The sequence below is a fragment of the Pyrgilauda ruficollis genome, unplaced genomic scaffold (genome assembly GCF_017590135.1).
Source record: "Pyrgilauda ruficollis isolate IOZ18807 unplaced genomic scaffold, ASM1759013v1 scaffold84, whole genome shotgun sequence".
Taxonomy (NCBI): domain Eukaryota; kingdom Metazoa; phylum Chordata; class Aves; order Passeriformes; family Passeridae; genus Pyrgilauda; species Pyrgilauda ruficollis.
In genome coordinates, this window is record NW_024530377.1 from 1,301,759 (window position 1) to 1,328,705 (window position 26,947).

Genomic DNA, 26,947 nt, shown 5'->3' on the forward strand with positions numbered 1-26,947 from the left:
CAACTCAGAGGAGAACTCACCTTCTCTATCAAGCCAAAGCAGTTGTCCCTCTCCTCCTCAGAAGACTCCAGCTGCTCAATGTTATTCCGTGTTCTGTAGTTGGAATATTTCCGTCTGTGCAGTCGACGCTTCGATTGGATTAATGAAGACTCAGAGTCACTCTAATTTATAAAGCAGGGAAAGAACAAGAGTTAAATAAAAATATTTATCTAACAAATTTTTATGACGGGGAAAGGGTAGCTAAAAGCCCTGCTGAATGCAAAAATTGAAACAGCATGATGAAGTTGAAACTCCCTTTCACAAGAAATAACTTTCATATAAGCCCAAAGTTTAAAATTTGCTGTTACAAATTTAAGACTTATTAGTTGTTCTAAGAAATTGTTCTTTTTTGTTATAAACTACTGAGACGGCTTCATTCACATCACTTGATAAATGTATTTACAGAATCAAGACATAACTGCCTACAATGTGCAATTATAAAAGCAGAGAATACTTTGGGTTGGAAGGGACCTTAAAGATCACCTTGTTTCAACACCCAGCTCCCCTCAGTAAAGTGGATTGTGCAGTAGAATTCTTGTGTCAAATTGTTTTGTACTCTAAGAAACAGCAAATCAGGCAACAAGCTTATAAAACCAGCACAATAACCAATGTTTCCTTCTCGCCAGTCCCTCCCACAAAACAGGTGATGAAAAAAGCACTCGAAAGGAGAGAAGTCTGAAGAAGTCTCCCCACACACAAAACATTGTTATCTGAAGTAAAAGGACAAGGAACAGCAACATCACCTGTGATTCCTCAAGTACAGGACCTTGAATGCTCTCAGTGCTTTAGCAGGACTTGCAATAACTGTGTAACTGCAGTCAAGCCAGAAGGGCCTGAAAGCCATCCTGCCTTTAAAAATTACTCCCAAATACTTCACATAGAAGCAGGCAAGGCTGAAAGCAAAAAGAATTCCAGCTATCCATAAAAATAAATCAAGCCTTGCCCTGCAATAACTGGGAGCTGAATCATCAGGGTCCTTGGAAGATCATACCAGAAACCTCTGCTTTCATTTTCTACACCACCACTTGTCCTTGGGCACAGAGTGCTCGCTTTTCCAGAAGCTGCCACGTACCTTTTCCAGTGACTCAAATGACTTTTTATTCTCTGTTGCATAAAGATCTCTCTCTTCTTCCCCTTTTGCACTCCGATATTCTTCCTGTTTCCTACAAGAAATCAATGAAAATCTAATTCTACATCTGTTTTGACAATTCTGGTCTCTTTAAGGGATCTCTCTCACACCCAATTCCATTCCATTTTTAATTTCAGATGTTATTGTTGCTCAATTAACTCTAAACCATCCTATCATTTCCAGGTAAGAGTAAAAAACATGGATGCTAAGAAAGTCTTCCTTCCAAACATCAAAATGTAATCGATGTTTTCAACCTAATTTTTAGTTCACATTTTTCCATTTGCAATGACTCCACCTCCCAACAGTAGGAATGCTTCTTAAAAGCCTCAGAGATGTGGTAGCACCTATGGCTGTGGCTTTAAACTGAGATGTTTAGCTACTAATTCTCCTTTTCACAGATTAATACTGATAGTACTTTTGAAAGCAACTGGTTTAGCATTTCAAGGGGTTATAACTCATCACCTCCAAGTGTCTCACAGAGAGCACAATCTCACCCAACTCTTCCATGGAAATGAATTCAACCTGTATCTTTTATTTCAGAGAAAGCAAGAATCTAGCTGACCTAGCTGGCCTGGAGATGACTTGAAATAGGGGAGAATCATTCAACTGGACCACTTCCCTCTCTTCTCATTGAATGAACCTTACAATTATATGAGTTTTCAGCACATCTGCCTGCAACACTGAACTATTCCAACAGCACCCATTCTATCTTTGGTGTAACAGCACTCAATTTAGACAAACCAAGCTGCCGTGCTGTGCCTGGTGCTGCCTGTGATGCCTTAAGTTGGAGCTTTTGTATCTTTCAGATTCTGTACTGCATTAGTGCATAGCTCTGAACTCTATAGAATGCTAGTTAGTTCTCTTCACATTTTGGTCAGACTAAACAATCCTTCTGGGCCTGGAAACCAAGGTCACAACAGCTGCCTCAGGCCCTGAAAAGTATAAACAAAAGTAAACTGGGGGGAGAAGCAAACTAGGGGGATATGACTTCATTACCTGAAGCTGTAATTAGACAATTAACCTATGATATGCAAATAGACCAAACTTATATCTGCCCAAAAAACTTGTGACCATCATCCATAGTGGACATAGCCTCTGCCAGGCTCTTGCACTACTCGAGAGCAGTTGGGGGTTGAACAAAAGTATAAACAAAAGTGAACTGGGGGGAGAAGTAAGGTAGGGGGATATGACTTCATTACCTGAAGCTGTGATTGGACAATTAATCTCAGATATAAAATAAATAGACCAAACTTGTATGTGCCCAAAAACTAGCAACCATCATTCATCACGGACGTAACCCTCTGCCAGGCTCTTGCACTGCCAGGCTCTTGCACTCTGCCTAGGCCCTGCTCTAGGCAGCCTCTCCAGGCATCACCTGCAGGCTGCAGACAGACCTGAGCAAGCTGGGGGGGATCTCTGGCACCACCACTCTTCTCCTCCAGGCCTGCAGGTCCCTCTCGGTGGCCATCTGGCTGCGCGGGGCGTTCTGGTGCATCTGCCGCACGCCCTCCACCTGCCCGCTGCGCCGCAGCCCGATGTTGGGCGGGGACTGGATGTCCAAACTCGGCCTTCTGAAAGCTGAAACACACAGATCAAAATGGTTTTGCCATGCTGCAGGGAACTGGAAGATTCTTGCTAAAAGATTAAAAAAAAAAAAAACCAAAACCAAGAATAATTAATGTATTTTGATCTCTAAGTATATGACTCGTAGCCTTCAGTGATGCCTCAGGTTTGAGCATTTCTATTTTTCACACAAGGCATCAGTTCTGGAGGATTATGTGTCTTGTAGAAAACACAGAGAGATTACACAAAGAACTTTTAAAATTGTTATTTCTACTACTATTTTCACAGAATCAGAATCACAGAGTCATTCAGGCTGAAAAAGGCCTCCAAGATCCAGCATGTGACCAATGACCACCTTGTCAAATAGATCAAAACACTGAGTGCCACATTCCAGTGGGTCTTCCAAACACTTCCCAGTGAAAGGAATTGTGGTGTGACAGAAAGATTCTTCTGAACTATTTCAGACAGCTCTAAGGTCAGTGAGGCTCTAAAAAGCAACTTTCCTAGAACTGAGCACATATAATAAATATATGATTATGTAAGAAAATATGTATTTTTTCATCTATATATTTACATAATTAAAACTACAAAGACACAGCTTAGGAAAGTAGCTTGTTTAAATCTGTAAAGAAGGGACAGGGGAAACCAGTTTGAATAATGGCACCTTACCTTGCAAAAAGTAAGGAATGCAAAAATAACTTATATTGGCACACATTTTGCATGTTATAAGTGACCTTTTCCTTTTAAAGTGAAAGGCTTTGTAATTTAATCACAGGAGCAGCAGTGTTTTAGTGAATAAAAATAACCAGGTATCACAGTGTATAAGGAATCTCAGTCCCCAAAATTACACTGAAGTTAAAACCTGTTTCAGTATTTCACACAGTACAATAAAAATGAAGACAGAGCAATTACTGAACAATTTATCAGCAGTTCTAACCTCTCCTGGGTGTTCCCTCCCCGTTTTGGGGGCCACTTGGAGCAGATTCTTGATCAGCTCCAGTTCTCTGATCCTGTTCCAGCTGTAGCTGTCTGATCATCCCATCCAGAATGCTGGGCTCCAAGCCTGGCTCATCCTGGTCAACTGTCTGCTGGCCAATCACCTGCTCAACAACTTCTCCATCACCTTGCAAGTGTAAAAGAGATCAAATCAATTAAGTTATTCCAGTTATTTATTCCAAGTAAGACATTTATGGAATGTACAATGAAATGGTTTGTGAACGTCACTGCCCACAGAAAAGAACTGAAGAACTGCAACACCCATTTGAAAAACTGATTTTTTTTTTTTGCTTGCTTAAATTGTATTCACTGTAGGACCTTCCAGCATTTTTACTGAACATAAACACAAAAGATTAAGTGAAAAAAAAAAAAAAAAGGTGTTTTTAAATTGCTGATGTCCCCTTAGGAACTAGTGAATAACCTACTTCTGGATGTAGAGCTTTAGTGATATTCTTACTTGTTGCTACATATCCAAGCTGAGGAATCAGATGTTCATCTGCACAATTCTCTCTTCCTGGCACCAATCTTTGATATTTTGTTGGATGAGGGTTTCCATCCACATCCACTAAGAAGGGAGGGGGCATGAGGTGAGGGGCCTGCTGGGTCTGCTCATCCAGCACGTAGTTGTTGGAGTCTCGGATCAGCGGCCGATAGTCAGTGTGGAAGAACATCTGATCAGGGATCTAAAAGGAAATTTTATTTTTATGTTAGCAATTTAGAAAAAAGAATATGTTACAGAACAAGGAACAAGCACTAAAGTCCCTAAAATTTATTAAAAGTAAAAGGAAGGGCAAGTTCCCAATTAGAAAGAATATTTACGTGTAACTTAAGTTAACCTGGATGGGTTTTGCAGTACTGCAACTTTTGATCATGGTTTTGCTGGCAACGAAATTCCTTCAGAAAACAAAAAGCTGAGGTAACTTGATGTAAAAGTATTGTTTTACAGTTAAAATATTTATCCCTCATTCTGCATTTCCCCCTACAATCATTAGAATCACAGAATATTCAGAGTTGGAAGGGGCCCACAAGGATCCCCAAGTCCAACACGCCATGAGTGGCCCCAAAGCTTCCTTGCAAGGAAACCTTTGGCTAAAGCTCAACACCAGCTCAAATTAAAAGTTTTCCTAATCATGATTTCATTCTTAATCTACATCCACCTGAAGTTTTTTTCTACAGCTGGAAGTCCATGAGGCTGAAGGGAAATGGTTACATAACTATTAGATCACAGAATGTTTGCTTCCAGCAGTGATGGCAAAGATGAAGGAAACAAGTTTCAATTTCACCTGAGAATGTAGAGCAAGGAAAAAAATAATTCTTTAAAATTACACACATGGAACTAGCAATGCAACCCAAAAAGAAAAAAAAAGGGGTTGGGGGAAGTGAAGAAAAGAAGAAATGTCTATTTATCAAAACAAAAAGGAAGCAGGCTGCTAAATTCAAAAATTTAGGATAGAATAAATTGTTGGATCAATAATTTACTTTTGCTTAATTTAATCAACTACAGTGAATTTGGGCTTGTGTGAGGAAAGGCCTAAAGAACTGCAAGATAAACCAGCAGAAATTAGAAACAGAAGCATTTTTGAGGTTGAACAACAAAGGTGATTTAGCTGTCTCCAAGATGAAAATGTGTTCCAGGAACATTCTTAGGAGCTACTCCCATGGGAATATTAAGACTTTGGGTTTTTTTCTGCTGTGCCAGGATCATATAAACAAGACAATTTACAGACATCAAGGAATCCATTATATTTAGATCCTCTAAGCACACAAACTATTTGTTACATGTGAACTTTTAAATGAATATAATAATGTCATTTTAGTTATAAACTCCATAAAGAGGTCTGATAAAAAGCTGAACTTACCTTTTCATAAGGCCTGCTACAGCCAAAGCCAAATATCAGCAGATGTCCATGAGAATCTGTGCATGCAAAATGCTGCCCATCTGATGAAAATTTACAGTCAAAAACAGCTCCATGTCCCTGGCCTTCAATCTGGGTTGAAGGAAAAAAATTTCAAGATTATTTGACAATTTTTTCAGAGCAAACCATAAGCATCCAAAATTAATTACGCTACCAAAAGCCATCATGTATTTCCCTAAACACCTCCATTAAGGCACAAATAATTTTGTTACTTCAGTGTATTTCTTTTCCACTTGAATTTAAATCCTGAACCAATTCTAAAGATGCACTAGAAGGTATGAAAAGTTACTGTTCAGTGAATAAAGAAATAAACATGTTTTTTTCTGAGGCTTTTTAGCTATCAGCACACTGCTTGAAATAAACTGGAGCTAATACAGATTGCTTTTGTTAAACAACTTTCTAGACAACTCCAGAGAATTTAAGAACTTAAAAATAAAATAAAAGCTCTTTGCTGTTGACCAACCAGGGAAAAAGGATGAAAAATTTATATGAACATTAGATCAGAACCTAAGTCTCAGAGAAAATAACCTAATTTAAAGTATGAACAATGAGATGTCAAATGGAGCCCTCAAGCACTGTGCCAATGGATATTAAGATTGTAATTTTTAATCCTGTGGAAAATACAAGTATCTGTCCACAAGTGTCTTGAAACAATGGCCTAAAACAAAGCCTTTTAGATGGCACCTCCCCTCAGCTGAGGAAAACAATTAATATGAACAAAGTGCACAATCATCTTCAGTAACAAAGAGTGGAAAATCTGCAAGAATCAGTAAATTCTAAGGTAAAAAGCTCTAAGGAAATTAAATGAATTAATAAATTTTGCCGGTTAAGGTTTTTCCGTTTGGTTGGGGATTTTTTCCCTAAAGGTGCAAGGGTTTGAGTGTTGGTGGCAGCTCCTTAAGCTGGTAGTGAACACACTGCCGTGTGCTGAGAACAAATGGTGTTTAAAGAAGCTCTTACCATGTTAAAATAATGCTTTGTTTTGGTGCCTTTGGTGATGTCCCAGATGAAGATGTTGCCATCGTGGCCTGCAGACAGCATTATCCTGCAATCAAAGGGATGGGTCTCCAAGACAAACACTTCATCTGCATGGCCCTGCAATGGAAAATTGCACATCTCAGGGAAACAAGGGAAATGCACATCAGCAGGATATTCACAACAGAGCTCAGCCTGTGCTGTGCTCTCTGGAAAATTAAACCCCAGGCAGCCACAAAGACTTGAACATTCCAAAGGCAAAATTTTTCTAGATTCAAGCAAGAGCTGTAGAAATATGAAGCTTTTGCTAAAGGATGGTGAATGGGTGAGTTACTACACAATAATTTTATTTATTCCACATTCATTCGTTCTTTTATTGACGGGGCAAGTCCAAAGCTGAAGGAAGCAGCAAATTCTGGTTAAAAGAATTCCAAGGAACACTCCACTTGCTGTACCATCCATACAGAGCTTTCAGGACTAATCAGCTCTAATTATAAATTCAGCATGCACATGTCACTGCAATTCCAAGAAAATCTTCAGCAAGGAAAATCCCATACCACCAAGTCATGGAGCAACTGCCCTGTAGTGGAATTCCAAACTTTGAGCAGGTGATTATTGACAGCCGTAACAACATAGTTGTCATTTTGGTTCCAAGCTATCATGGTTACTTTAGGCTTCATGAATTTGTCTTCTTCTGCACAAGTGTCACTATTTGAAAAAAGTCAAACAGGTTAGAGATGTATTTTGTATTTTAATTAGCCCGTTTCTATATCAAAATACAGTAATCTGTTTTCCTGCGTTAATAATCAGACAGCAGAAAGGAAGTGAAGAATTAAATTCCGGTTGAAACTTTTCTCCACAAGATTCTTCATTTAAAGCAAATCTGGATTTTTAAATTTTAAAATGCGTGATAATCTCTTTCCCATTTGAGATGCAAGGCAAAAAGGCTTTCCTTTTTCATGCAATCTTGGCTCCTCTACAATTAGAGTCCTAACATAAATCCTGGAAATTTTTGGACTTTTTATAGTCTGCTTTTCCAACTAACTGATTTACAGTTAGATCCCAAGCCCATCTCTACATTAGCTAAGCACAGTCAGCTTTTCCAACTAACTGATTCCCAAGCCCATCTCTACATTAGCTAAGCATTTTTTAACAAGTCCCAACAGAAACACAGTAAAGATAACATTTTGTTTTAACCTCAATCTATTTCCTTATTCTCTCCCTAAAACAGACTTACAGGATTCTGTAGCACTGTCCCTCAGCCTTTTTCCAGTCAATCCAAGGAATAAGTTTTCCTTGGAACACCTTCACATGGGATGATCTTTATTCCACTTCCAAAGACTCTCAACTACACAGCCACAGTGAAATCTCTTAATATTAATAATTCCTCCTTTGTAAAATCAGGTTTCTTTTATGGTATTTTTCATCACAAGAAAAGCTTGAAATCACCCTCCAATCAAATGGTTAACGAGTCCCAACAGAAACACAGTAAAGATAACATTTTGTTTTAACCTCAATCTATTTCCTTATTCTCTCCCTAAAACAGACTTATAGGATTCTGTAACACTGTCCCTCAGCCTTATCCCTCAGCCTTTTTCCAGTCAATCCAAGGAATAAGTTTTCCTTGGAACACCTTCACATGGGATGATCTTTATTCCACTTCCAAAGACTCTCAACTACACAGCCACAGTGAAATCTCAAATATTAATAATTCCTCCTTTGTAAAATCAGGTTTCTTTTATGGTATTTTTCATCACAAGAAAAGCTTGAAATCACCCTCCAATCAAATGGTGTACCCAAAGTTTGGCTTTTTATTTAATCACTTACAAACCATTTAATTAAAATCTCATTTAATCACCTACAAATGAATTTCTGTTCAGTGTCTGTGGAAGCTTACTGAGCTTCTGTACTCCTGTAAATCACTCCCCCTTCAGGTTTGCCCAACACCATGTAAGATCCTGATTTTTATCTCTAATAACATTATTCAGACTGGGTGCCACCAGCATTTCATTAATTCACTTTTTTAAAAGCAGAAAATGGGAATAGTCAGCAAGATCAGTCCTTGAGGAAAGCCACTTATTCCATGTCATAACCTCTCCTGCAAATAGGTCACCACCTACTTTACTTTTACTAATCTAAAAATATTTCTGCTGTGACACACCAGGTGTCAGACTAAAACCCAGAGAGAGAAGGTAGAGTCTTTCTGTTAATTTTTTTCCCTGAAAAGAGGAAATAAAATTAACTTGGTACAGAGCACATGTGAGGGCTTTCTGAACACTTAGGGATTTATGAAGGCACACACTCAAACTCAGCAATTATTACATCACCAGAACACTGAATTCACCCCTCCCAAGACCACAGAACATGACCAGAATGCTTCTCTCACTCTCACATTTGAATAATTGAGTTTTTCAATCTTTCTGAATTTACACAAAGGACACCATGAAATGAACACTTCACCTACCCCAGCAGTCGATCAGACATATCCAACAAAATGCTCCTCCACTCTGCTTGCTCGAAGCGCCAGATCCGAGCTGTTCCATCTCTGCTGCCACTTATGAACCTGAGCAAGTTTGAAAAATTAATTCATTTATCCTCCAAAAAATCTGCTTTAAAGTATGTTTAGAGTTAGACACCGCCACAGCATAGATTTTGCAGCGAAAGACTGATAGAAGTAAAATCTTCAATTTGTGTTCAAGAGAATTCTTCCCATTAACTTTCTTTCCAGAAAAGCAGGAAAGAGTTTTTCTGAAGTGGAAAACTGAATGAAGTTGTCAAAATATGAAGAACAGAGAAGCAAGTTCCAAAGTTTAACTCAATTCACAAATTCATCCTCAACTCCTCCTCAGTACAGGATTTTAATGTATTTTAAGGAATTGCAGAGTTTCAGATGCTGAAGTAGAGGCAAGAACAAATCAGATCAAAAGGTTTTAATTTATTTTTGACTATTTTCACTGTGTTTTTCCTACTTCCTATACAATACTCAGTGAAATTGAAAGGAAAGGAAGAGGAGAAGGAGATTTATGAGGCCACAAATACACTGGGTACATGGAAAAGTGGTAAAATTCCTCCAGGTAAATAAAACTCCAGCCAGGCAAAAAGTATCACCTAACACAGATCAACAGAAAGCTGGAAGAGCTGAAGCCTAATTATCCTCCTCCATCAGTCCAAAATTTCCCTTCTGAGCTCTAAATAAGGAGATTTTTCTTTACTGGGAACATCCAGTAATAGTTTCTTAATTCCAAAATTATTTGTTTTTTGGCCATATTTCAGCATTTTTCAACATACCTGTCCCCACCATTAGAAAACTGAATGCTGTCAACTTTGTCCTGTAAGAAAAATTAGAGTCTGTTAGAAATTTTATTTTTTAAACAGGAAATATGTTTTTTGACAATTCTGAGTTTAGTAAAATCTGAAATAATGAAAAAATAAAATGTTGTGTTATTTTTGAGAGTTTTAACTGCATGGCAAATCAAGTCCAAACACTGCCCAGAATTCACTAACTATTAATGTATCTAAAATGCAGCTTTTAAAACCTGCCTGAATGAAACATGAAGGATTAACAGATTAAATAACCTGGTTGACAACTGAATCATATCTAAATATATTTCCAATGCCATCAGCCAACTACAGTGGTGAGGAATCTGTTGTTCCTACTCCTAATTACACTTTCCTTAAAAAAATAAACAATTCTTCACTCCTATCACAACAAAAACTGCAGAAAATCAGATACCACACTTTGTTTTAGAGAGGAAAAGTCTCCCCCTACATAAATAAGTATTGATCAAGCCTTATCAATGCAACAAAAATAAAGTCAGATTTTGTAGCAAAGGAAACATTAATGAAAAGAAAATTAATTAAGAGCATTGCTAAAAACCTACTCATAAAATCATCTTGTGACTTCAATGCTGCTTCAAATGAACTAATTAACTAATTACTTACAGCATGACTTTCCAATTCAGCTATTTTCTCAGGTGTTTCAGAGCCAAAAAAATACATCCTGATGACGTGGTCAGTGCTGCCAGTTGCTAAAAACATCCCACCTGTAAAAATCAAGCAATAATTAACCTGCTGTGGAAGAAACTAAAACAGGTCACCTCCATTTCTCAGAGGCCTGGTTTAAATAAAAAAAAAAACCCACAACTATTTGGAGAATGGCACATTTTTTATGCTCTTCCACTGACACACATGTGGAAGGAAATCCCTTTCTTGCCCCAGAAAGTGTTGTCAGCCATAGTAAAAATAAACTGCTGTTCAAAGATTTTAAAATATATCTTTAGGGCAATAGTGGAACTTTCAACATTCAACTGCACAAAGAAGCCTTCAATGGTGGGGAATATGGCTCTAGATAATCAGAATTATGTACATGACTCTCACTGTAGTCTGTGCTTCATTTGTGCCAGTGAACTGCATCAAAATTAGGTTGAAATGTGAGTAAACCAGTCAAGTGAAATACACAGTGTAAGCACACCAGTGTTTAGCTGAGGTGGCAGAAATTCCAAGATCTGCCTCTAAGTGCTGTCAAAAAAAAAAAAAAATCCAAACAAGCAAAATGTCAAAAACACCCTCCCAACACAAGCCAGGGGTCTGTCCTGACAATGTTTACAAGCTACACTTGGACTTGCTTTTTATTTGTGAAATTCACATGAACTGAGTGAAAGGAAACTACAAGGCAGGAGAGAAGCACATTAAAGATCCATTTCTGCATCCTTAGGAGGAAGATCTTTGTGAGCATCCCTGGCACTGGGTCAGGAGCTCCTGCTGGCAGCACCCACTTCCACTGCTGGTGACTGTGGGATGTCAGAGAACCCATTTTACCAATCCTTGACATAATAAGGGAATTAAACAAAAATAAAAACTCCACTAAAGATGGATAGAAGCAAACAGACATTAAGTGGCTTTTACCACCAATGTCTTCAACAGTCTTTCACTGTCAGCTAAGGGAAACCCCGTGATTTCATTATGTCACAGCTAACAGTGCACATCTGTGCAATTATTTACTCACACCTGCAGGTTTTCTCCATTTTAAAGCTGTCACAATCAAGTATTACAAGAGAGGAAAGAAGAAATCACAAGGCTGAACTCCATCTGACTTACCCACACTGAAGGAAGAACAAAGCATCTGAACCCCTGGCCTGGGCTTCTCTGTGAACTTCACTGGCTTGGTGCTTAAAAAGAAAAGATGTTTGAAATAGGCCACACCACCCTAAATTTGGCTTTTAGCAACATTTCAAAGCAAAAAGGGATGTTTCTTTAAACATGGATCATTTTATACCAACTACCATGATGTGGCACAACACCAGACACACTGATCACCCTAGAGCTCTTTTTGGTAGTAATTAATTTTTTGGGTACAAACAAAGAGTAATCACATACTGAACACTTCAAACTATCCTGAACATATCCTGCATGCAAGTTTTGCAAGAAACATCCTAAAACTACAGGATTGTTGGAAAATCAACACCACCACCAAGCTTTATTAAATTTTCCAACATATTTACATTTCCAGCCAGTCCTGCTGTCTTACTTTTGTACTTTCAGTGAAGGAAGAAATTAATGTATTTCCCAACTAATCTCCCAAGTCAATGGAAGAACATTAATTTGTCAAGGATATAGTTGGTGATGCTGCTTCAAAATAACTATTGAATACATGATTTGCACAGTATTTTTATAACCACAAAAAACTAGGGGAGTAAAAAACCACCTGACTCATTTTACTCAAGCCCAGAATGGCACAAAGGTTAACCAGCAAACCATTCACATACTTGAATTTCATGGAATCTGTATCCCACTGCCAAAAGCAAACAGTTCCATCTGCCCCAGTGGAGACCATGTATCGCAGGGAGCCTTTCACCATGGGACTGAACTGCAGAGAGGGAAGCAAAATCACACACACAGAAACACAGATTTAAGAATTGTTCATGAACTTTGCAAAAAGTTAATGTAAAAGGTTGATTTATTTTGGATTTTTCACCTCAAACTGCTGGAGCATTGTTGGTAACTCATTTTTAGTGTTTACAAAGAATACCTCCCCTAATTTAAGGTAAGTTTGTGGTCTCTGTTTCAATTACTGTGTTAAAAAAATCCAGTTCCCTCAGTGGTTTGGGTTGAATGTTTTCACTGACCACAACCATTCACTGAAAATCCTGTCAGTGAATAAAATAATGAGCACAGCAGACTCAAAAAAGGGAAGTTTGAATAGGCAGGTGTAGTTTTAAAATAATTAAGCAGAGCATGAGATATGAGATAGTTTGAATGTGTAACTTAGCATCATACATATTTTACAGGAATTTCATGGAAATTCCTCAGAAATAATTCTTTAAGAATTGGATTTGTTGCTATGCACAGAGCTACCCTTAAGAAAACTTTACAGACAAACTTATTTGAACTGTTCATCAATTACTAGCACTGGAAACTCATAAAAATTGTACATAGTACAATTATGGTATTACTAAGAAATCTTAAATTAAAAAATCCACACACTGCAATAAAAGAAGCACCACAAGTATTTAGACATTAAAAAACCAAACTAAAAAATGCAATGAATGCCACGGGAAGTGCAGGTATGAAGATTACTCTCTGAGGCAGCATTTTTGAGAAAAAATCGAAATTATTTGTTTGTACTGAGCTCCACAAGCCACTCTTCACCCCTCAAGACAAGCTGTTGGTCTCACTGGAAAACACCCCAAACATTGATAATGAACTGCTAATTTCTGTGTTAATTAAGGAATTTAAAACCAGACTGAATCCAAAGGACCACCAAGAGCACATCATGTATCAAACCACCTTCAAATTTAAATACACACGTTAGATCTTTGCCCTTCTGAAGTGACTCCTATCTTTGAGATTAAAACAAATACCCACATCCCAAAAGTTGCAGGAATAATATACTGGATCAGAACACATTGACACAGAACAGCAAATCATGTCTCCAGTAAGAGACAAGAGGACAGGACAGTTCCCAGAAATTCCCTTTTGTCCAACAACTCAAGTACTACATACAGTGATCTTCAAGCGAAAAAGAATTCCTGTCATTATCTTCAGCTAAATACTTAGGAATTCCAGAGACAAGGAATTTACTTGTTATTAAGCAGGTTTATCCTGTGATTTGACTTAGTTTTGACATGAATATTTATACATTCAGATTTCACTACTCCCATAAGCAGCCACAGAGAAATAATTTCAGTTTTTAATATGCAAGAACACTTCAAAAGCCCCATACCTGCAATGAGGTAATGGACCCTGTGTGCCCATGGAGGACAGCAACTGGTGCACAAGTCCTCAGACACCACACCCTGATCATCTTGTCACAGCTCCCAGCTGCAATCATGGTGTTCTCATAGTTCACAGCCATGTCAGAGATCTCTGCTGAATGTCCTCGTAAAGTGGCAAATAATCTGCCATTGTGGGTGGACCAGATCTTCACCAGACAATCATCTGAGCCCTAAAGAGAAATATTCATTAAGGACAACTTCTGACATGCTTCTGACCTTTAATTACAGCAAAATGTCCCACTTACGCAGAGTGAGGGAATTGCATTTTACCAGCACTGGTATTTATCTCCAGAAGTTTCAGCACAACACCCATTTCCAAGCTCTTTTCCTTGCATCACTAAAACTATATTCAGAGTTGGATATATTTTCATCAACTTACAGTAAATATTCTGTGTCCAGTCCTGTCAAATGCAACACAATACACAGAAGAGAGATGGCCAAGGATCCTCCTGTGCATCTTGACATGCTGGTACATACTTGCTGGGAATGAAGTGCTGAACTTGGCATAACCAGTTAATTGTTTTGCTCGATGCACTTCCACTGGAACACAGAGGAATCACACCATGTTTCAAACATGTCTGTTCTAAAACTTGGGTTTATTCAATTGCCATTAATATTAAAAGGCTACTAGAAATTACTTTCAGATTTCATAAACTCAGGTTTTGTGGTATCTGCAATTTTTCTGTGTGCAAAACCAGTATTTTAGATGTGCTCAGCAGCAGTGGGGAGAGGAGCTTACCAAGGTTTGGAGGGGTGCCATAGTTCACAGGCATTTCAGGGGGTCTGCCTCGATGCAGAGCAGCAAATGCAGAGCCCTTCCAAACAGTGTTCCTGCAATCTGCAAAAACAGTTGAAGTTCATCATAAATACTTTCTAAAAATGCCAAGCAAGCTGCAGTTCCAACACACAGCAAAGAGCCCATCCAGTCTGGTCTCAAACACAGGACTGAACCCACCAAAAAACCAGGCACCAACTGCCCCAAAACCTCTCATAAACAATGAAAAGTTAAAGAGAAAAATACATTTAATAGTAACAGAAGGAGAAAAAAAACAACACAACCAACAACCAAACTTTGATAGCACTCCTGAATGATAGTACCCCTGCAGTTCACATACACTAAACTAAAATTCCAACCAATTTTTAACATTTTCCTGAATACCTATACAGGAATGCAATGAATAGTAAATAATATGAAGTTATTTAATGAGATGATCTCAAGAACCTTTCAGAAACTAAAGGGGATTTACAAGAAAGCTGGAGAGGAATTTTTCACAAAGGCTTGGAGTGAAAGGACAAGGGGGAATTGCCTCAAGCTGAAGGAGGAGAGGTTTAGATGGGATGTTAGGAAAAACTCCTTCCCTGTGAGGGTGGGCAGGCCCTGGCACAGGGTGCCCAGAGCAGCTGTGGCTGCCCCTGGATCCCTGGCAGTGCCCAAGGCCAGGTTGGACACTGGGGCTGGGAGCAGCCTGGCACAGTGGAAGGTGTCCCTGCCATGGCAGGGGTGGCACTGGGTGGGCTTTAAGGTGCCTTCCAACCCAAACCACTCTGGGATTCCAAGAGGTCACTTCCCAAGTGTCAGTTCTGCCTTTCTCACACTATTCCCCAAATCCCAACTCTGTACACCTGCCAATGAATCACCCCCATTCCAAACAAAGAACAGATCCTACCTTTTGCTGTCCGTAGCAAGGACTGCCTCCCTGCCCCAAGTAAGGAATTCACTCTGGAAATGCTGGGTGGGATCTCCTTATCCAGGATAGGGCCAATACGTTTGCAGATTTGTAATAAATGATCTGGAGCCACATGTTTGTTGGACAGCACCTGACAGAAATTCAAGGTTTAAAAATAAGGATGGTACAGCCAGAACAGATGGATCTAAAAGCATCAATATGCACAGGTATATTTGCTGGTTTTTTTTAAGTTCAACTTACAGAGAAAAATCAATTCTGTTAAGCTCTCATCTAGTAAATTCAGTGCTAGTAAATTCTGATCTAGTAAATTCCTCTGCAAGCTAGGGAGAGCTGTAATAAAAATAACTGGAGTAAAGTTACTCCTGCACATCAGTATTTTATTACTGCAAGTTTGCAGGAATCACCACCGTGGCACTCACATGTAAGGCACCCTACACTGAGTGTCTTTGCCCAATTCACTCTATGATTTGTACTAAAAAGAAGAAATAAAATCCAACCCTCAGAACTCAAGATCATGCAGAATGTGGTTGCAATCAAGCACAAGAATTTATGCAGCTACTACTGGTACTTGTTCAGTGAACTGCAAACCAGCAGGTTTGAGTACAATCTCTCTGGAAACAGTTTCCTTGAAGAACCAGTACCACATAACCTAAGTCTGTCCTACTTCCTTAAACGAGGATCAAACTATTCATCCCTACACTCAGGAATGATCCCACACTATCTGCATCAAGCAACCTAAAAAAAAAATACACCCCCACACACACTCAGATGTCTCAGGCAAGAACAGATGTGTGCGGGTTTTGATTATTTTTCCCCCTTTTCTTTCTGGGAGTTCAATCTAAAAAATCCTTATTCTTATCAAGACAACCACAAAAATGGAGAAATTAAAGACACAAAGTAAGAATTTAAACAGCCTTGAGCACAGCAAACCATCAGAATCATAAATTGAAGCTGTTGGGGAGGTCTGAAGCAGCTGGGATCGACAGCCCCACGCTTCCTCCAGTGTGACCTGGCCATGAAGAACCCAGTGAGCCCCAGCAGCCACACTGCTCCTGCAGCAGCCACAGAATTCCCAGCCAATCCATTCAGGAGAGGCTCAGGGCCACACCAGCTCAGGTATGTGGCCTCCTGCCCAGGTGGCTGAGAACACAGGCAGAACGAGCTCGTGCTGCTGATGCAGTTCCCTTGAGCTGCTGAGCTGGGATGAGCCAAGTGTCCCAACAGGGCTGATCTGCTCACACAACAGTGGGAATAAGAATAAAAATAACAACACCACATGCTGCCAAAAAGTTGCCCAAATGCACAATGAGCATTCAGAAGGTACAATTTAAGTCACAGCCTTGCACTTGTTTTTAATAATAAAATGCAGATATAAAGCTTGTGGGGCACAGGTTGTATTCCTGGCAGGGTGAGAGGAGATAACATCAGTAAAATAGCTCCCATCACCCCACAGGCAAATCTGTCCAAGCAAATCAGCCCATCAGATGCTTAAGGTTGATGATAAGAAACACATCTGGTAGCCCAAAGATTAAAAAATGCAGTTTGACAGAATTTCTTTATCAATTTTGACTCTTGAATTGGTATAGAGCAGTACCAGCCGCAACATCCAGGACAGAAAGGTGAGCCTGCTTTCTGCCAAACACTAAAACCCTTTTTGTTTGCATGCCATCAGCAATATGTATATTTTCTAATATATTTTCTAAATGCAACCCTTGCATACAAAACTTTGCAATTCCTTTCTTTTTGAAGTAGTTTTGCTAAGATTTTGGAAGGAACAGTTATTTTGAAGACTTGCAATTCCACGCTCAGCAAAGTGGAATAGAAGTAATTACACCACATGACTGCATTTGTCTGTGGTCTCTGCAAATTCAGAGTGAGACCGGTGGGAGAAGAGGTTCCCAGAGCCCCTCAAAAAACAGAAACTAAAACCCTGAGAAGATTAATTTAGATATTCTGAGACGCTACTGCCCTGTGCAGAGATTTCCTTTAAATTGTGCAAGAAAAAAAAAAAAAAAAAAAGTAGAAGCAGCACATGTTAAAAGTATTACTTTGACAACTGGATATGCAGAATAATCACAGTTAAAAAGCAGCCCTGAAATCAGAAAAACGCACACATGGGATCTCCCAACACTCTGCCAGAAGAAATGGGGTAAGAAATCAACAATGAAGCAACAAAAAAAAACTCCCAACAATTCTTTCTAAGCTTAATCCTACTTTCATCTTGCCTAAATTCAAGTCAGAGCTTGAAAATATTCCTGTTTAGCAAGGCCAGGCTTCTTAGTGACTTAAGAAAACTGATCCAAAACCTTCTTTGCTCAACTGACCACAACAACAAATAGAGGAAATGGAATCACACTTATCATTTCAAGCAATACTTCAATAACTAAAAAGTGTTGTAAACAACACTTCATTCCTTCTCTATGCAAATATGATCCTGAGATCTTTAAGTGCTTCACAAGAGGGAACTGACTGCAACAATCAGTCAATTAACCCAGAATGCCTGAACCTTAGGTGGGAAAAAGGAAGGATAAACAACTCTTTAAAGGAAACACGATCAAATACAATAAAGGAGGATAAAAACCACACAGGACAGGGCAGGCACCACCAGGCCATCACCCACTGGCATTCAAACTCTTTGCCACTTAAGAAGCAGCAAAATTAAGCCCCAAAACACAGCTCTGTCTTTTGTAAAAACAATTCACAACACACCACACCAGCCGGGGAAGGGCAGAAAGTAAATTTTGTGGAGAAATCACCCCCATCTTCGCAGCACTTTAGAAACAAAGGCACGACCAGCGAGGAGCCGGCGATGTGAGCACATTCACAGTCGCCACAAGTGCCAACCCTCGGTTTCTGAACAGCGATTTCATTTCCTAATCTGTTGGAGGGGGCTGAAAGAAACCAACCAGAAAATAAATACCGACAAATCACAACGTGCCTCACAACCTGGTCCCTGAAACTCCGAAATGAAACCTCGCTGTAGATTGGCTCCTGCCTGCATGTAGGCAGTGGCATGTACCACTGCACAACGCCAAGCTCCACCTCTGCTATGTAAACAATATCCTCAATTTAAACCACCGCTTGTGTTTTTGTTAGTCTGATGTAAAGAAATTAAAGGCCCTTTTTAAAGTGACTCCAGTGTTCAGAGCCAGGATGGTACAGGAAGATGAAGATTTGGGCCTACACTTAAAAGGTAGAAGGTCTAACATCAATGTCATCACCGTAAATAAAAGGGGGTTTTTAAAAGAGAAAAGTCTCACCAATTCTTCATAACTTCTATAATGCTCATTTCCTTGCCAATCCAACCTTTTGGGAAGCAACTAAATAAAGGAAAAACAAACGGAAAAACAGTGAGTAGTTAAAGGGGAAAGGAGGGATTACAGACCACATCCAAAACAATGTGTGTTGGGGGGGGGAGGAAAAGTTGAGACAGCGGCAGAAACTTGAATGACTTGCAAAGGAAACTTTTGACTACAGCAAGATTTCATCAGAGCCCACACAGACCTGGTGCTGCTCCAGCTCCTGCACCAGCACCTGCAGAGGGAAGGGGAAAAACACAGAGTCAGGGACAAGCCACGATTTGGCTCCCCCAGAGCGGGGGGCGCGGCTGCTCCCACCTCCCCCCGACCCTCAGCGGGCAGCGCGGGGTGCCCGCGCCCCGGTGAGCCCCGGACTCACCTTCAGCGCTCTCCTGCAGGGCCCGGTGCTCAGGAACCGGGCGATGAGGAAGTAAAGCTCTGTAAGACACACGGCAAGAGACACGGGGGGATGAGCCGGGGGGCGGCCGTGACCCATCCTGAGGGGGGGGCAGGAAGATGGCGGCACCGGCGGCACCTCCTCACCCCGGCCCGCGGTGTTACCTGATTCAATGAGCGGCAGCGACGCGCCGGAGCTGGAAGAGGCCGCAGGCTCGGCCATGGCGGGCTGAGGGCGGCGGGCCCGGCTCGGCACGGCGCTGTCAGCGCCTCCCCTCCTCCCTCCCTCCCCTCACGGCCGCCCCCCCGCTCCCCTCAGCGCTCCCTCCCTCTCCCCCCTCAGCGCAGCCTCGGCGGCGCCGCCGCCATCGCCGCCGCACCACCCGCCACGGAGCCGCCGTCGACACCTCCGCCGGGAGCGCCCGCGGGGGGGCGGCGGAAAATAGTTCCCGCAGTACCGGGCGCTCTGGGCGCGCTGAGGAAACAGCGGTGAAGGCGTGTGGCCGCGGGGAATATACACGAAGGGGAGCGGGGTGGGTGGCGGGGGGGATGGCGGGGAAGGCGGCGGGTGAGGAGAAGGGGAGGAGGAGGCGCGGAAGGATCGCTTGAGGAAGGCGGCGGTGACGCGTACCGGGGGAGGGGCTGAGCGCGGCGAGGCGGCAGCGCTGAGGGTGGCGGGGGAGAGGCGGCGGCCGCGGCGCTGCTCCGGTCGGCTCCGGGAACAGCCGTGCTGCCGCCGCTGCCTCGGCCTCCCTAGCTCGGGACCCGCGGCGAGGCACCGAGAGCCGGTTCCGGGGGCGATGCAGTGACGGAGCGGACGCTGTGTGTCGCCAGGCCAGGGCGTTTGCCTCGAGTGCCGTGTCCGGCTCTGGGCCCCTCACTGCGAGGAGGATATCGAAGGGTTGCAGCTTATCCACAGAATAGATCGGGACTGGGGAAGGGGCTGAGCCTGGAGCAAAGGAGGCTCAGGGGGCCCTTGTGGCTCTGCACAAGTCCCTGCCAGGAGGGGACAGCCGGGGGGGTCGGGCTCTGCTCCAGGAACAGGAGCAGAGGGAACGGCCTCAGGCTGGCCCAGGGCAGGCTCAGGGGGGACACGGGGAGAATTTTTTCGTTGAAAGTGTGATTAAACGTTGGAATGTGCAGCCCACGGAGGTGTTGAAGTCCCCGGTCCTGGAGGAGTTCAAGGAACGAATGGACGTGGCTCTGGTCGTTGGGAAGGTGTTGATCAGTCAAAGGTTGGACTCGATGATCTCAGAGGTGTTTCCCAAGCTAAATGATTTTGTGATAATGTGATTCAAAGTGCACTGAGCCGCGTGGTGCCCAGTGTGTGCTGTGGCTGCAGAGATTCGGGAGCATCAATGCTGTGTCCATGTCAGAGCTTAGGGCTGGCCCAGCCTCCTGCTGTGACACCAGAGCTCCGTGGTGGTGCCGGGGGGCACCTGGGCATCCCCAAACACCCGCTTGGGGAGGGGCATTTCCCACACCACAGCACTGCTCCCCTAGCATCACTGAGCCAAAAAAAACCAGCTCTGCCTCCATGCCTGTACCATCTTGAGCCTGGCTCCTGGAGACAGGATTTTGGGAACCTGTTGGAGTGAGTCCAGGATGAGCAGAGGGATGGAGCAGCTCTGCTGGCAGGAAAGGCTGGCTCATCTTTTTTCTTTCCCACAGTTGTTTCCCTGCCCTGCCCAGCATGAAAGCTGACAAAGACAGCAATGGCTGTACTTGTGTTACATTTTAAAGCCCAGGTCTTTGCCTATTTCATTCCTCACCTCTGTATACCTTAAAATACACTTTTAGAACCTTGATGCAAATTACTTTTATGTCTCATTCCCTTAACCCAAACAACTACTAGTAGTATACAGACAACAAAGTATGTTCCAAGAAACAAGTTTTGTTTTCCTGCTGTTGTATTTTGTATCAGATTGTTTTCCATTGGATGTAAATCTGTATCGGCTCTCACTCCAGTCCTTAGCTGAAGAGTAAATCTGGTATCACACAGGACACAGTAATATCAAGAAGTAACAATAAATTTAGCAGTGGGTAATAGATGTGAGGGAGATGCTCAAAGTGCACGGGATCACAGCACCAGAGACCCAAAACACATGAAAAACAGCCATTCTGTAAAAGCAGGGATGAGTGGTTATTTTGGGGGATTTACCTGCAAGTTTATTACTTATTTAACTGGTGGCTTGAGCTTGCCAGAACCAGAGAGTAAATAATACCATGGAGCTAGATCATGTTACTATTCAATTAAACCAAGAAATATGGTACCTGGAAGGGGATGCTGGGGGAAGTGGGTTATAAAAGTGACATCAATTTCCAGTTTTGAAATATCTAAGAACTTGAAGCCAAAGCCAGGTGTGCTCTGTGAGGAACACACCTGTGATGGAATGGAACAGGAGAAGGTTGAGGTCTGAGGTTGGGAGACTTCCTATAGAAAATTTAAAGATTGCTAAAGTATTGAAGAGGTAAAAATGGTAAAATTCTTCCTGAAATGAGAGTATTGATTAAGAAAGCAAGTTAGAGGTGAAACTGAAGTGGCTTTTTTTAGAAAAAACTGCAACAATTTGAAAAAGGCACTAAAAATGTACAGGAAGCAGGTACTGGGCTTGCAGGTGTTACTTAAGAGCATAAACAAGATCTGGGGTAAGAAGGAAAAAAAAAAAACAACAAAGAACAAACGTTACTGTTTGAGCTTGGCTCCTCCCAGGACAAGGTGACGGTTGTCTGGCTGGCATCTGACACTTACTAATTATTGACTTTTAAAAAAGCAAACAGCAGCAGCACAAAGCTCTCAGCTTTCAAACTGCAGGTTTAGATCAACACTGCAATTCTCCACTCCCTGAACTGCCACCCATCTCTTTAAAAAAGTACAGTTTTAACACTCTGAAGGACTCAGTTAAAAAATCCAAACCACAGCACTCAGATTGTGAGTTCACAGTCAATGCAGGAGCTATGGAAACATCCTTTCATAATCAAGATTTATTTGGCTTTTGTTTGGTGATCACAAACACTATCAACAATTTTACAATTGTTTTTATTCACAGAGCTTTTTTTAATCTAAAAACTAATTCTGTTTTTTTTTTTCCTAGCACTATTTCAAATATTTTTTCACTCCATCTTTGTAGACAAGCTGTCCTTGAAAACTAGATGTGAAGTTCCAGTATCTCAAATATTGACATAACAAGTTCCATCTGCCAAGCAGAAACTTTTACTTAAGACAGTATTTAAAGATATAAAATAAAAGTTTCCAATCTTTTGCATCACAGCTACAAAGTTGTTGGAAAAAAAATAAAGCTGCAACTACCAAAAATAACTTTGTCACTGATATACATCACTCAGCAAGAAATCCACCACTAGGGAGCAGTTTTATTAGATAAGCAATTCTACTGATGGTACAACCATAGAGAAAGATAAATAACTAAAATGTTAAGACATTCTCAACACATCATTATGAATTCCAAAGTCTGATCTGTGTTATGCTTCATTTTATAGGATAGAAAACTGTCCCTTGGAGTCTGTGGAACATGAGGTCTAATCACGGCCTCAATGCCCTCTCCTTAATTAACACACCGTTAATTTCTGGTTTCATAGAAAACAGACAACCAGTACATGATTTTACCACTTAAAAAAAGCATTTACACTTATCTAAATATGTAAAAAAATGGGTTGAGTCGGGATTCTCTCCTTTTTAAAAACGTGTTTTCTAGAACTACTAAAAAACTTGCATTTACAAAATAGTTGATAAAAATATTCCTCTGAATTGTACAAGAAGAAAGATTTAAGGACCACCAGTTACAGATGTGGGAGCAGGTGTCACTCAGACTTCACTTCTTTCTCTGCAGCTGCATCAGGTGCTGGGGTCTGGAAAGGGGAAAAAAAACAGAACACTTCAGTGCAGGAAGTTTTTATGGCTCTGATTAGTTTGGAGTGGTTTTAATGCACATTAAACCCTGCACAGAGTAACCCTGACTTGTTCCTGCAGATTTCTCTTGGGTCATGACCTGCTAAACCAAGCTGTCTCAAAAAGGCTCCTCAGATCCACCAGGATGGATTTCAGGATGTTGATTTGTTACTAAACACACACTGCAAAGGATTTTAATTGGATTACTGCCTTTATGACAGAAAATACTTCAGCTTTTACACAGCTACAATTACATAGGAGGTGTTTAGAAAATCCATGAGGTAACACTTTATGCCTTTAAGTTTCAGTGCCACACTTAAAATATTCTTCAAATCTTAACCCTGTTTTAATTCTTAGCAAACAACATCCAACAGGACTCTGCCTCTGCTAGACTTTGGTATAAAATTACACCTGGAATTTTGGCTGGTGTGACCAAGTCATCATCCATTTCTTGTAAATTTACATAATCTCTGCACCAGTGAACTAAAGGGACCCCAGGTGGGAATGCTGCCAAATTTGGTTCCACTGCTGAAGTATTACAAGCACAAATTAAAAGACTGCATTAATGCCAAAAATTGAGTCAGCTGAAGAACTGGTAGTTAGAGCACAACTTTTTCACACTGCAAGCTTGCAAGTGATGAACTGAACCCCAGAGTAAATCCTCCTGCTCAGTGAAGTACCATCCTGTACCTTCCCTGCCCAAAAATCTCATCATCTACCTAAAACCAAAATATTCCACAGAATTCCTAAAAATGTTCCTGTCACAGAAACCTGACACCAACTCCAGGCCCATTACCACGTTTGTGTTTCATCCCTGCAGATCTTGGCCTAAATTTGTATCTGACTGTCTGCATTCCAGGAGTGCAACACAGAGTGGAGGATGCTGTAAGTGATCTGATCAATGACTCCAAAAAAGTTCAGCCACTCTGGCACTGTGGTGCAGCCAAGACTCACCTGGCACAGTCACTTCTCCAGCAACAACAACTCATTAATTGTTGAACTTTGTCCCTGCACCAACCTGCCCCTTCTCCCAGCAGGGTCTGTCAATGTCACCTCAACTTTGCACAGATCAACTCTGGGTTTTCACACAAGATTCTTTCCAGGCCCAAGAAAAAGTATTTCATTACTCAAGAAACTTTTGCAGGAAAAAACCCCAAACTTCTCAGTAACAGCAAAACCCAAAGCCAACCCTCCAATCTTCACCTCCTCAGTTTTAGCTTCCCCATTTTCTGCAGGCAGGTTGTCCTTTGTCTGCTCTTGGTTTGTCTCTTCTGTCTGTTTTCCTTTAGGCCCCTTCTTCCCCTTTGATGGAGCTTTCTTGTCCTCAGATTTGTCCTACAATGAAATACATTTCCAGTAAGTCAATTGTTACAATCTTCTTCAGGTAAACCTTGAAAATAATAAAAAGCTCAGAAAACTTGCTAAGCTACCAACAACTCCTCATCACCCACTTATAAAATATTTCAGAATTACATAATTGTAACATAATGACTTCTACATTTTGAATGCCAGAATATATTTTTCTTCATTAATATTTATTTTAAAAGCCCACCAAATAACTCCATAATGAGCAAAATTCTCACAACTGGAAAAAATACTGTGAGGAAAGTTTTCAAAACTGTTAAAGTTGATGCAAAAAAGGGATTTTTGATGAATCAAATAACAAATCTTTGACTGTTAATTAATAGCTTGAAGTAGTTTTAAGCAGAAAATCAGATCAGACATCAGTCAGCATCAATGAGCAGCAGTAAGTGCAGATGCACCACAGACACTGCAGAAAAAAAAAAAGGAAATTACAACTCGGTAGCATTGGAAAGCTTCCCCAAATTCTTTAGGCTTACAGCCCTGAGAGTAGGAACGCTGATACTGAAACCACCAGAATGAAGGTGGATTCCTCATCAGTAACTGCTCAAGAGGATTAGTGCAATGAAAACATCAGGAAATCTGGAAAAATTATGAGTTTATCTCAAATTAGAGAATCACAGAACAGTTTGGGTTGAGAGGGATCTTAAAGATCATCTCATCCGACCCCCAACACCTTCCCCTGTGCCAGGCTGCTCCAATCCCCAATGTCCAACCTGGCCTTGGGCACTTCCAGAGATCCAGGGGCAGCCTGGAATTCCATCCCAGCCCCTCCCCACCCTCACAGAGAGCAATTCCTGCCCAGTATCCCATCCAGCCCTGCCTTCTGGCAGTTTGAAGCCATTCCCTGTCCCTCCAGCCCTTGGAAATTGTCTCTCCATCTTTCTTATCAACTCCCTCCAGGTACTGAAAGGTCACGATGAGGTCATCCCAAAGCTTTTAATCCACACATCACAAAGAAAAGCTTATGATGACAAAGAAACACAACAACATAAACAGCAGCAAGCAAACGGACACAAGGCCTTTTTTAATTCTCCCAAAAACCAAAGAATTTTACACCTCACTTATTTTCACTGTGAAAGCTGTGCTGAAAAATTCAAAGACCACACAAACCCGCTTTCTTTCACACAAACACCTGAAAGCTTAACTACATGAATGGAAGCTCATGTGGTTTTAAAGTGGCTAATACAATTTTTTCCCTGTCCTAACACACTGCTTTAAAACATCAGTAGGTGTGTTTTATCCCCTCTCAGATATGCAGATGAAATACAACGCTATGCACAGAATCCTTCAGTTTGGAAAAGTCCTCCAAGATACTCCAGTCCAACTTTAACTGAGCACTGCCCTGTCAACCAGAGCAGAGCAAACAACATCCAGGCCTATCCTTGGACACCTCCAGGGATGGTGACTTCACCACCTCCCTGGGCAGCTTTTCCAATGCCTGACCAGCCTTTCTGTGAAGAAATTCCTCCTGATGTCCTAACACAGTTGCTTTGACAGTCAGGTAGTTCCACCCAATACCAAACCACAATGTAACATGCCTGGATCCGTGCCCACACTTCCGTGCAATGCCTGGAGCTTAACAAGGATCTACAGCCACAGTGATGGAATGTACCTGTAAATACTGGCAAAAGCACATCAAAACAACACTTCAGCCAAGTTCCCACAAGGAACAAAACCATTCCAGCACGGTGCACCGAGGACACAACGCGGGATTGCCCCAAGCACCACCTCCTCTCCCTTCCCTTTTCCAATTCACTCTCACCTTTGCCGGTAACTTTTTAGGTTTCGGCTCTGCTTTGGCAGGCGCGGGTTTCTGAGGAGAGAGAACAAGTCAGGCGGGGATCCAGTCCGGGCACGGCCTCCCGCCCATCCCGGCAGGGCCCCGCCGCTCGGCACTTACCGCGGAGAGCCGCGCCGATCGCCGCTTGGGCTGCGGGGGGAGACACACACAGACACAGAGAGAGAGAGAAGGGCGTGAGGGGCGGGCGGGCCGGGGCAGCCCCGCCTGCCCCCCGCCCTGCGCCCCCTCCCCGGCCCGCCGAGCCACGCGGCACAAGGGGAAGGCGCCGCCCGCCGCACCGGAGCCCGCGGCGCGGCCGCTTCCCGCCGAGCCCGCTCCCCACACGCTCCCGGCCGTCCCCGCTCGCTGCCGCCCGCCTTCACCTTCCTCTTGGGCATCTCGAGGCTCCCGGCCGCGACCCCCGCGGCTGCGGCTGCTCGTGTGGCGCGGCTGCTGCGAGCGCTGCTGCGGCCGCCTGCGCGCCCCAGCCCGGCTGCGCAGCGGAGCCGCCCCCCTCCCCATCCCAGCAGCGCCAGCGGCGCCGCAACAGGATCCAGCCGGATCGCCGCGCGCCCCGCCCCGAGCGCACCGCCTCGCCATTGGCCCGCCCGCGTCACGTG

At 42.2% G+C, this 26,947-nt stretch overlaps 2 protein-coding genes across 3 annotated transcripts in view; both read right to left on the minus strand.

Annotated features, from left to right (window-relative positions):
* BRWD1 (bromodomain and WD repeat domain containing 1) overlaps positions 1-20,285 on the minus strand; it is a 44,673-nt gene extending 24,388 nt beyond the window's left edge. Inside the window, exons 1-21 of one of the 2 annotated variants that reach the window (XM_041487799.1) lie at positions 19,441-19,645; positions 19,259-19,317; positions 19,085-19,114; positions 18,841-18,900; positions 15,560-15,710; positions 14,632-14,730; positions 14,272-14,432; positions 13,841-14,062; positions 12,384-12,484; positions 11,716-11,786; positions 10,561-10,661; positions 9,907-9,947; positions 9,083-9,181; positions 7,176-7,326; positions 6,604-6,738; positions 5,587-5,715; positions 4,185-4,410; positions 3,669-3,854; positions 2,563-2,746; positions 1,112-1,202; positions 21-161 (exon numbers count right to left, since the gene is read on the minus strand). In XM_041487799.1, the coding sequence (XP_041343733.1) occupies positions 21-161; positions 1,112-1,202; positions 2,563-2,746; positions 3,669-3,854; positions 4,185-4,410; positions 5,587-5,715; positions 6,604-6,738; positions 7,176-7,326; positions 9,083-9,181; positions 9,907-9,947; positions 10,561-10,661; positions 11,716-11,786; positions 12,384-12,484; positions 13,841-14,062; positions 14,272-14,432; positions 14,632-14,730; positions 15,560-15,710; positions 18,841-18,900; positions 19,085-19,114; positions 19,259-19,317; positions 19,441-19,498 (2,496 nt within the window). In that variant the 5' untranslated portion in view covers positions 19,499-19,645. Of the gene's footprint in view, positions 1-20; positions 162-1,111; positions 1,203-2,562; positions 2,747-3,668; positions 3,855-4,184; positions 4,411-5,586; positions 5,716-6,603; positions 6,739-7,175; positions 7,327-9,082; positions 9,182-9,906; positions 9,948-10,560; positions 10,662-11,715; positions 11,787-12,383; positions 12,485-13,840; positions 14,063-14,271; positions 14,433-14,631; positions 14,731-15,559; positions 15,711-18,840; positions 18,901-19,084; positions 19,115-19,258; positions 19,318-19,440 lie in introns of both variants that reach the window. The other variant, XM_041487800.1, reaches the window with a different exon arrangement.
* A 1,957-nt stretch (positions 20,286-22,242) lies between these two features.
* On the minus strand, positions 22,243-26,942 carry HMGN1 (high mobility group nucleosome binding domain 1). Its single transcript, XM_041487801.1, has 4 exons — positions 26,448-26,942; positions 26,310-26,360; positions 24,386-24,517; positions 22,243-23,142 (listed from the first exon to the last, which is right to left on the minus strand). Exons 1-4 carry the CDS (start codon positions 26,925-26,927, stop codon positions 23,095-23,097), a joined length of 711 nt encoding a protein of 236 aa, XP_041343735.1. The 5' UTR covers positions 26,928-26,942; the 3' UTR covers positions 22,243-23,094.
* Positions 26,943-26,947: the final 5 nt, after the last annotated feature.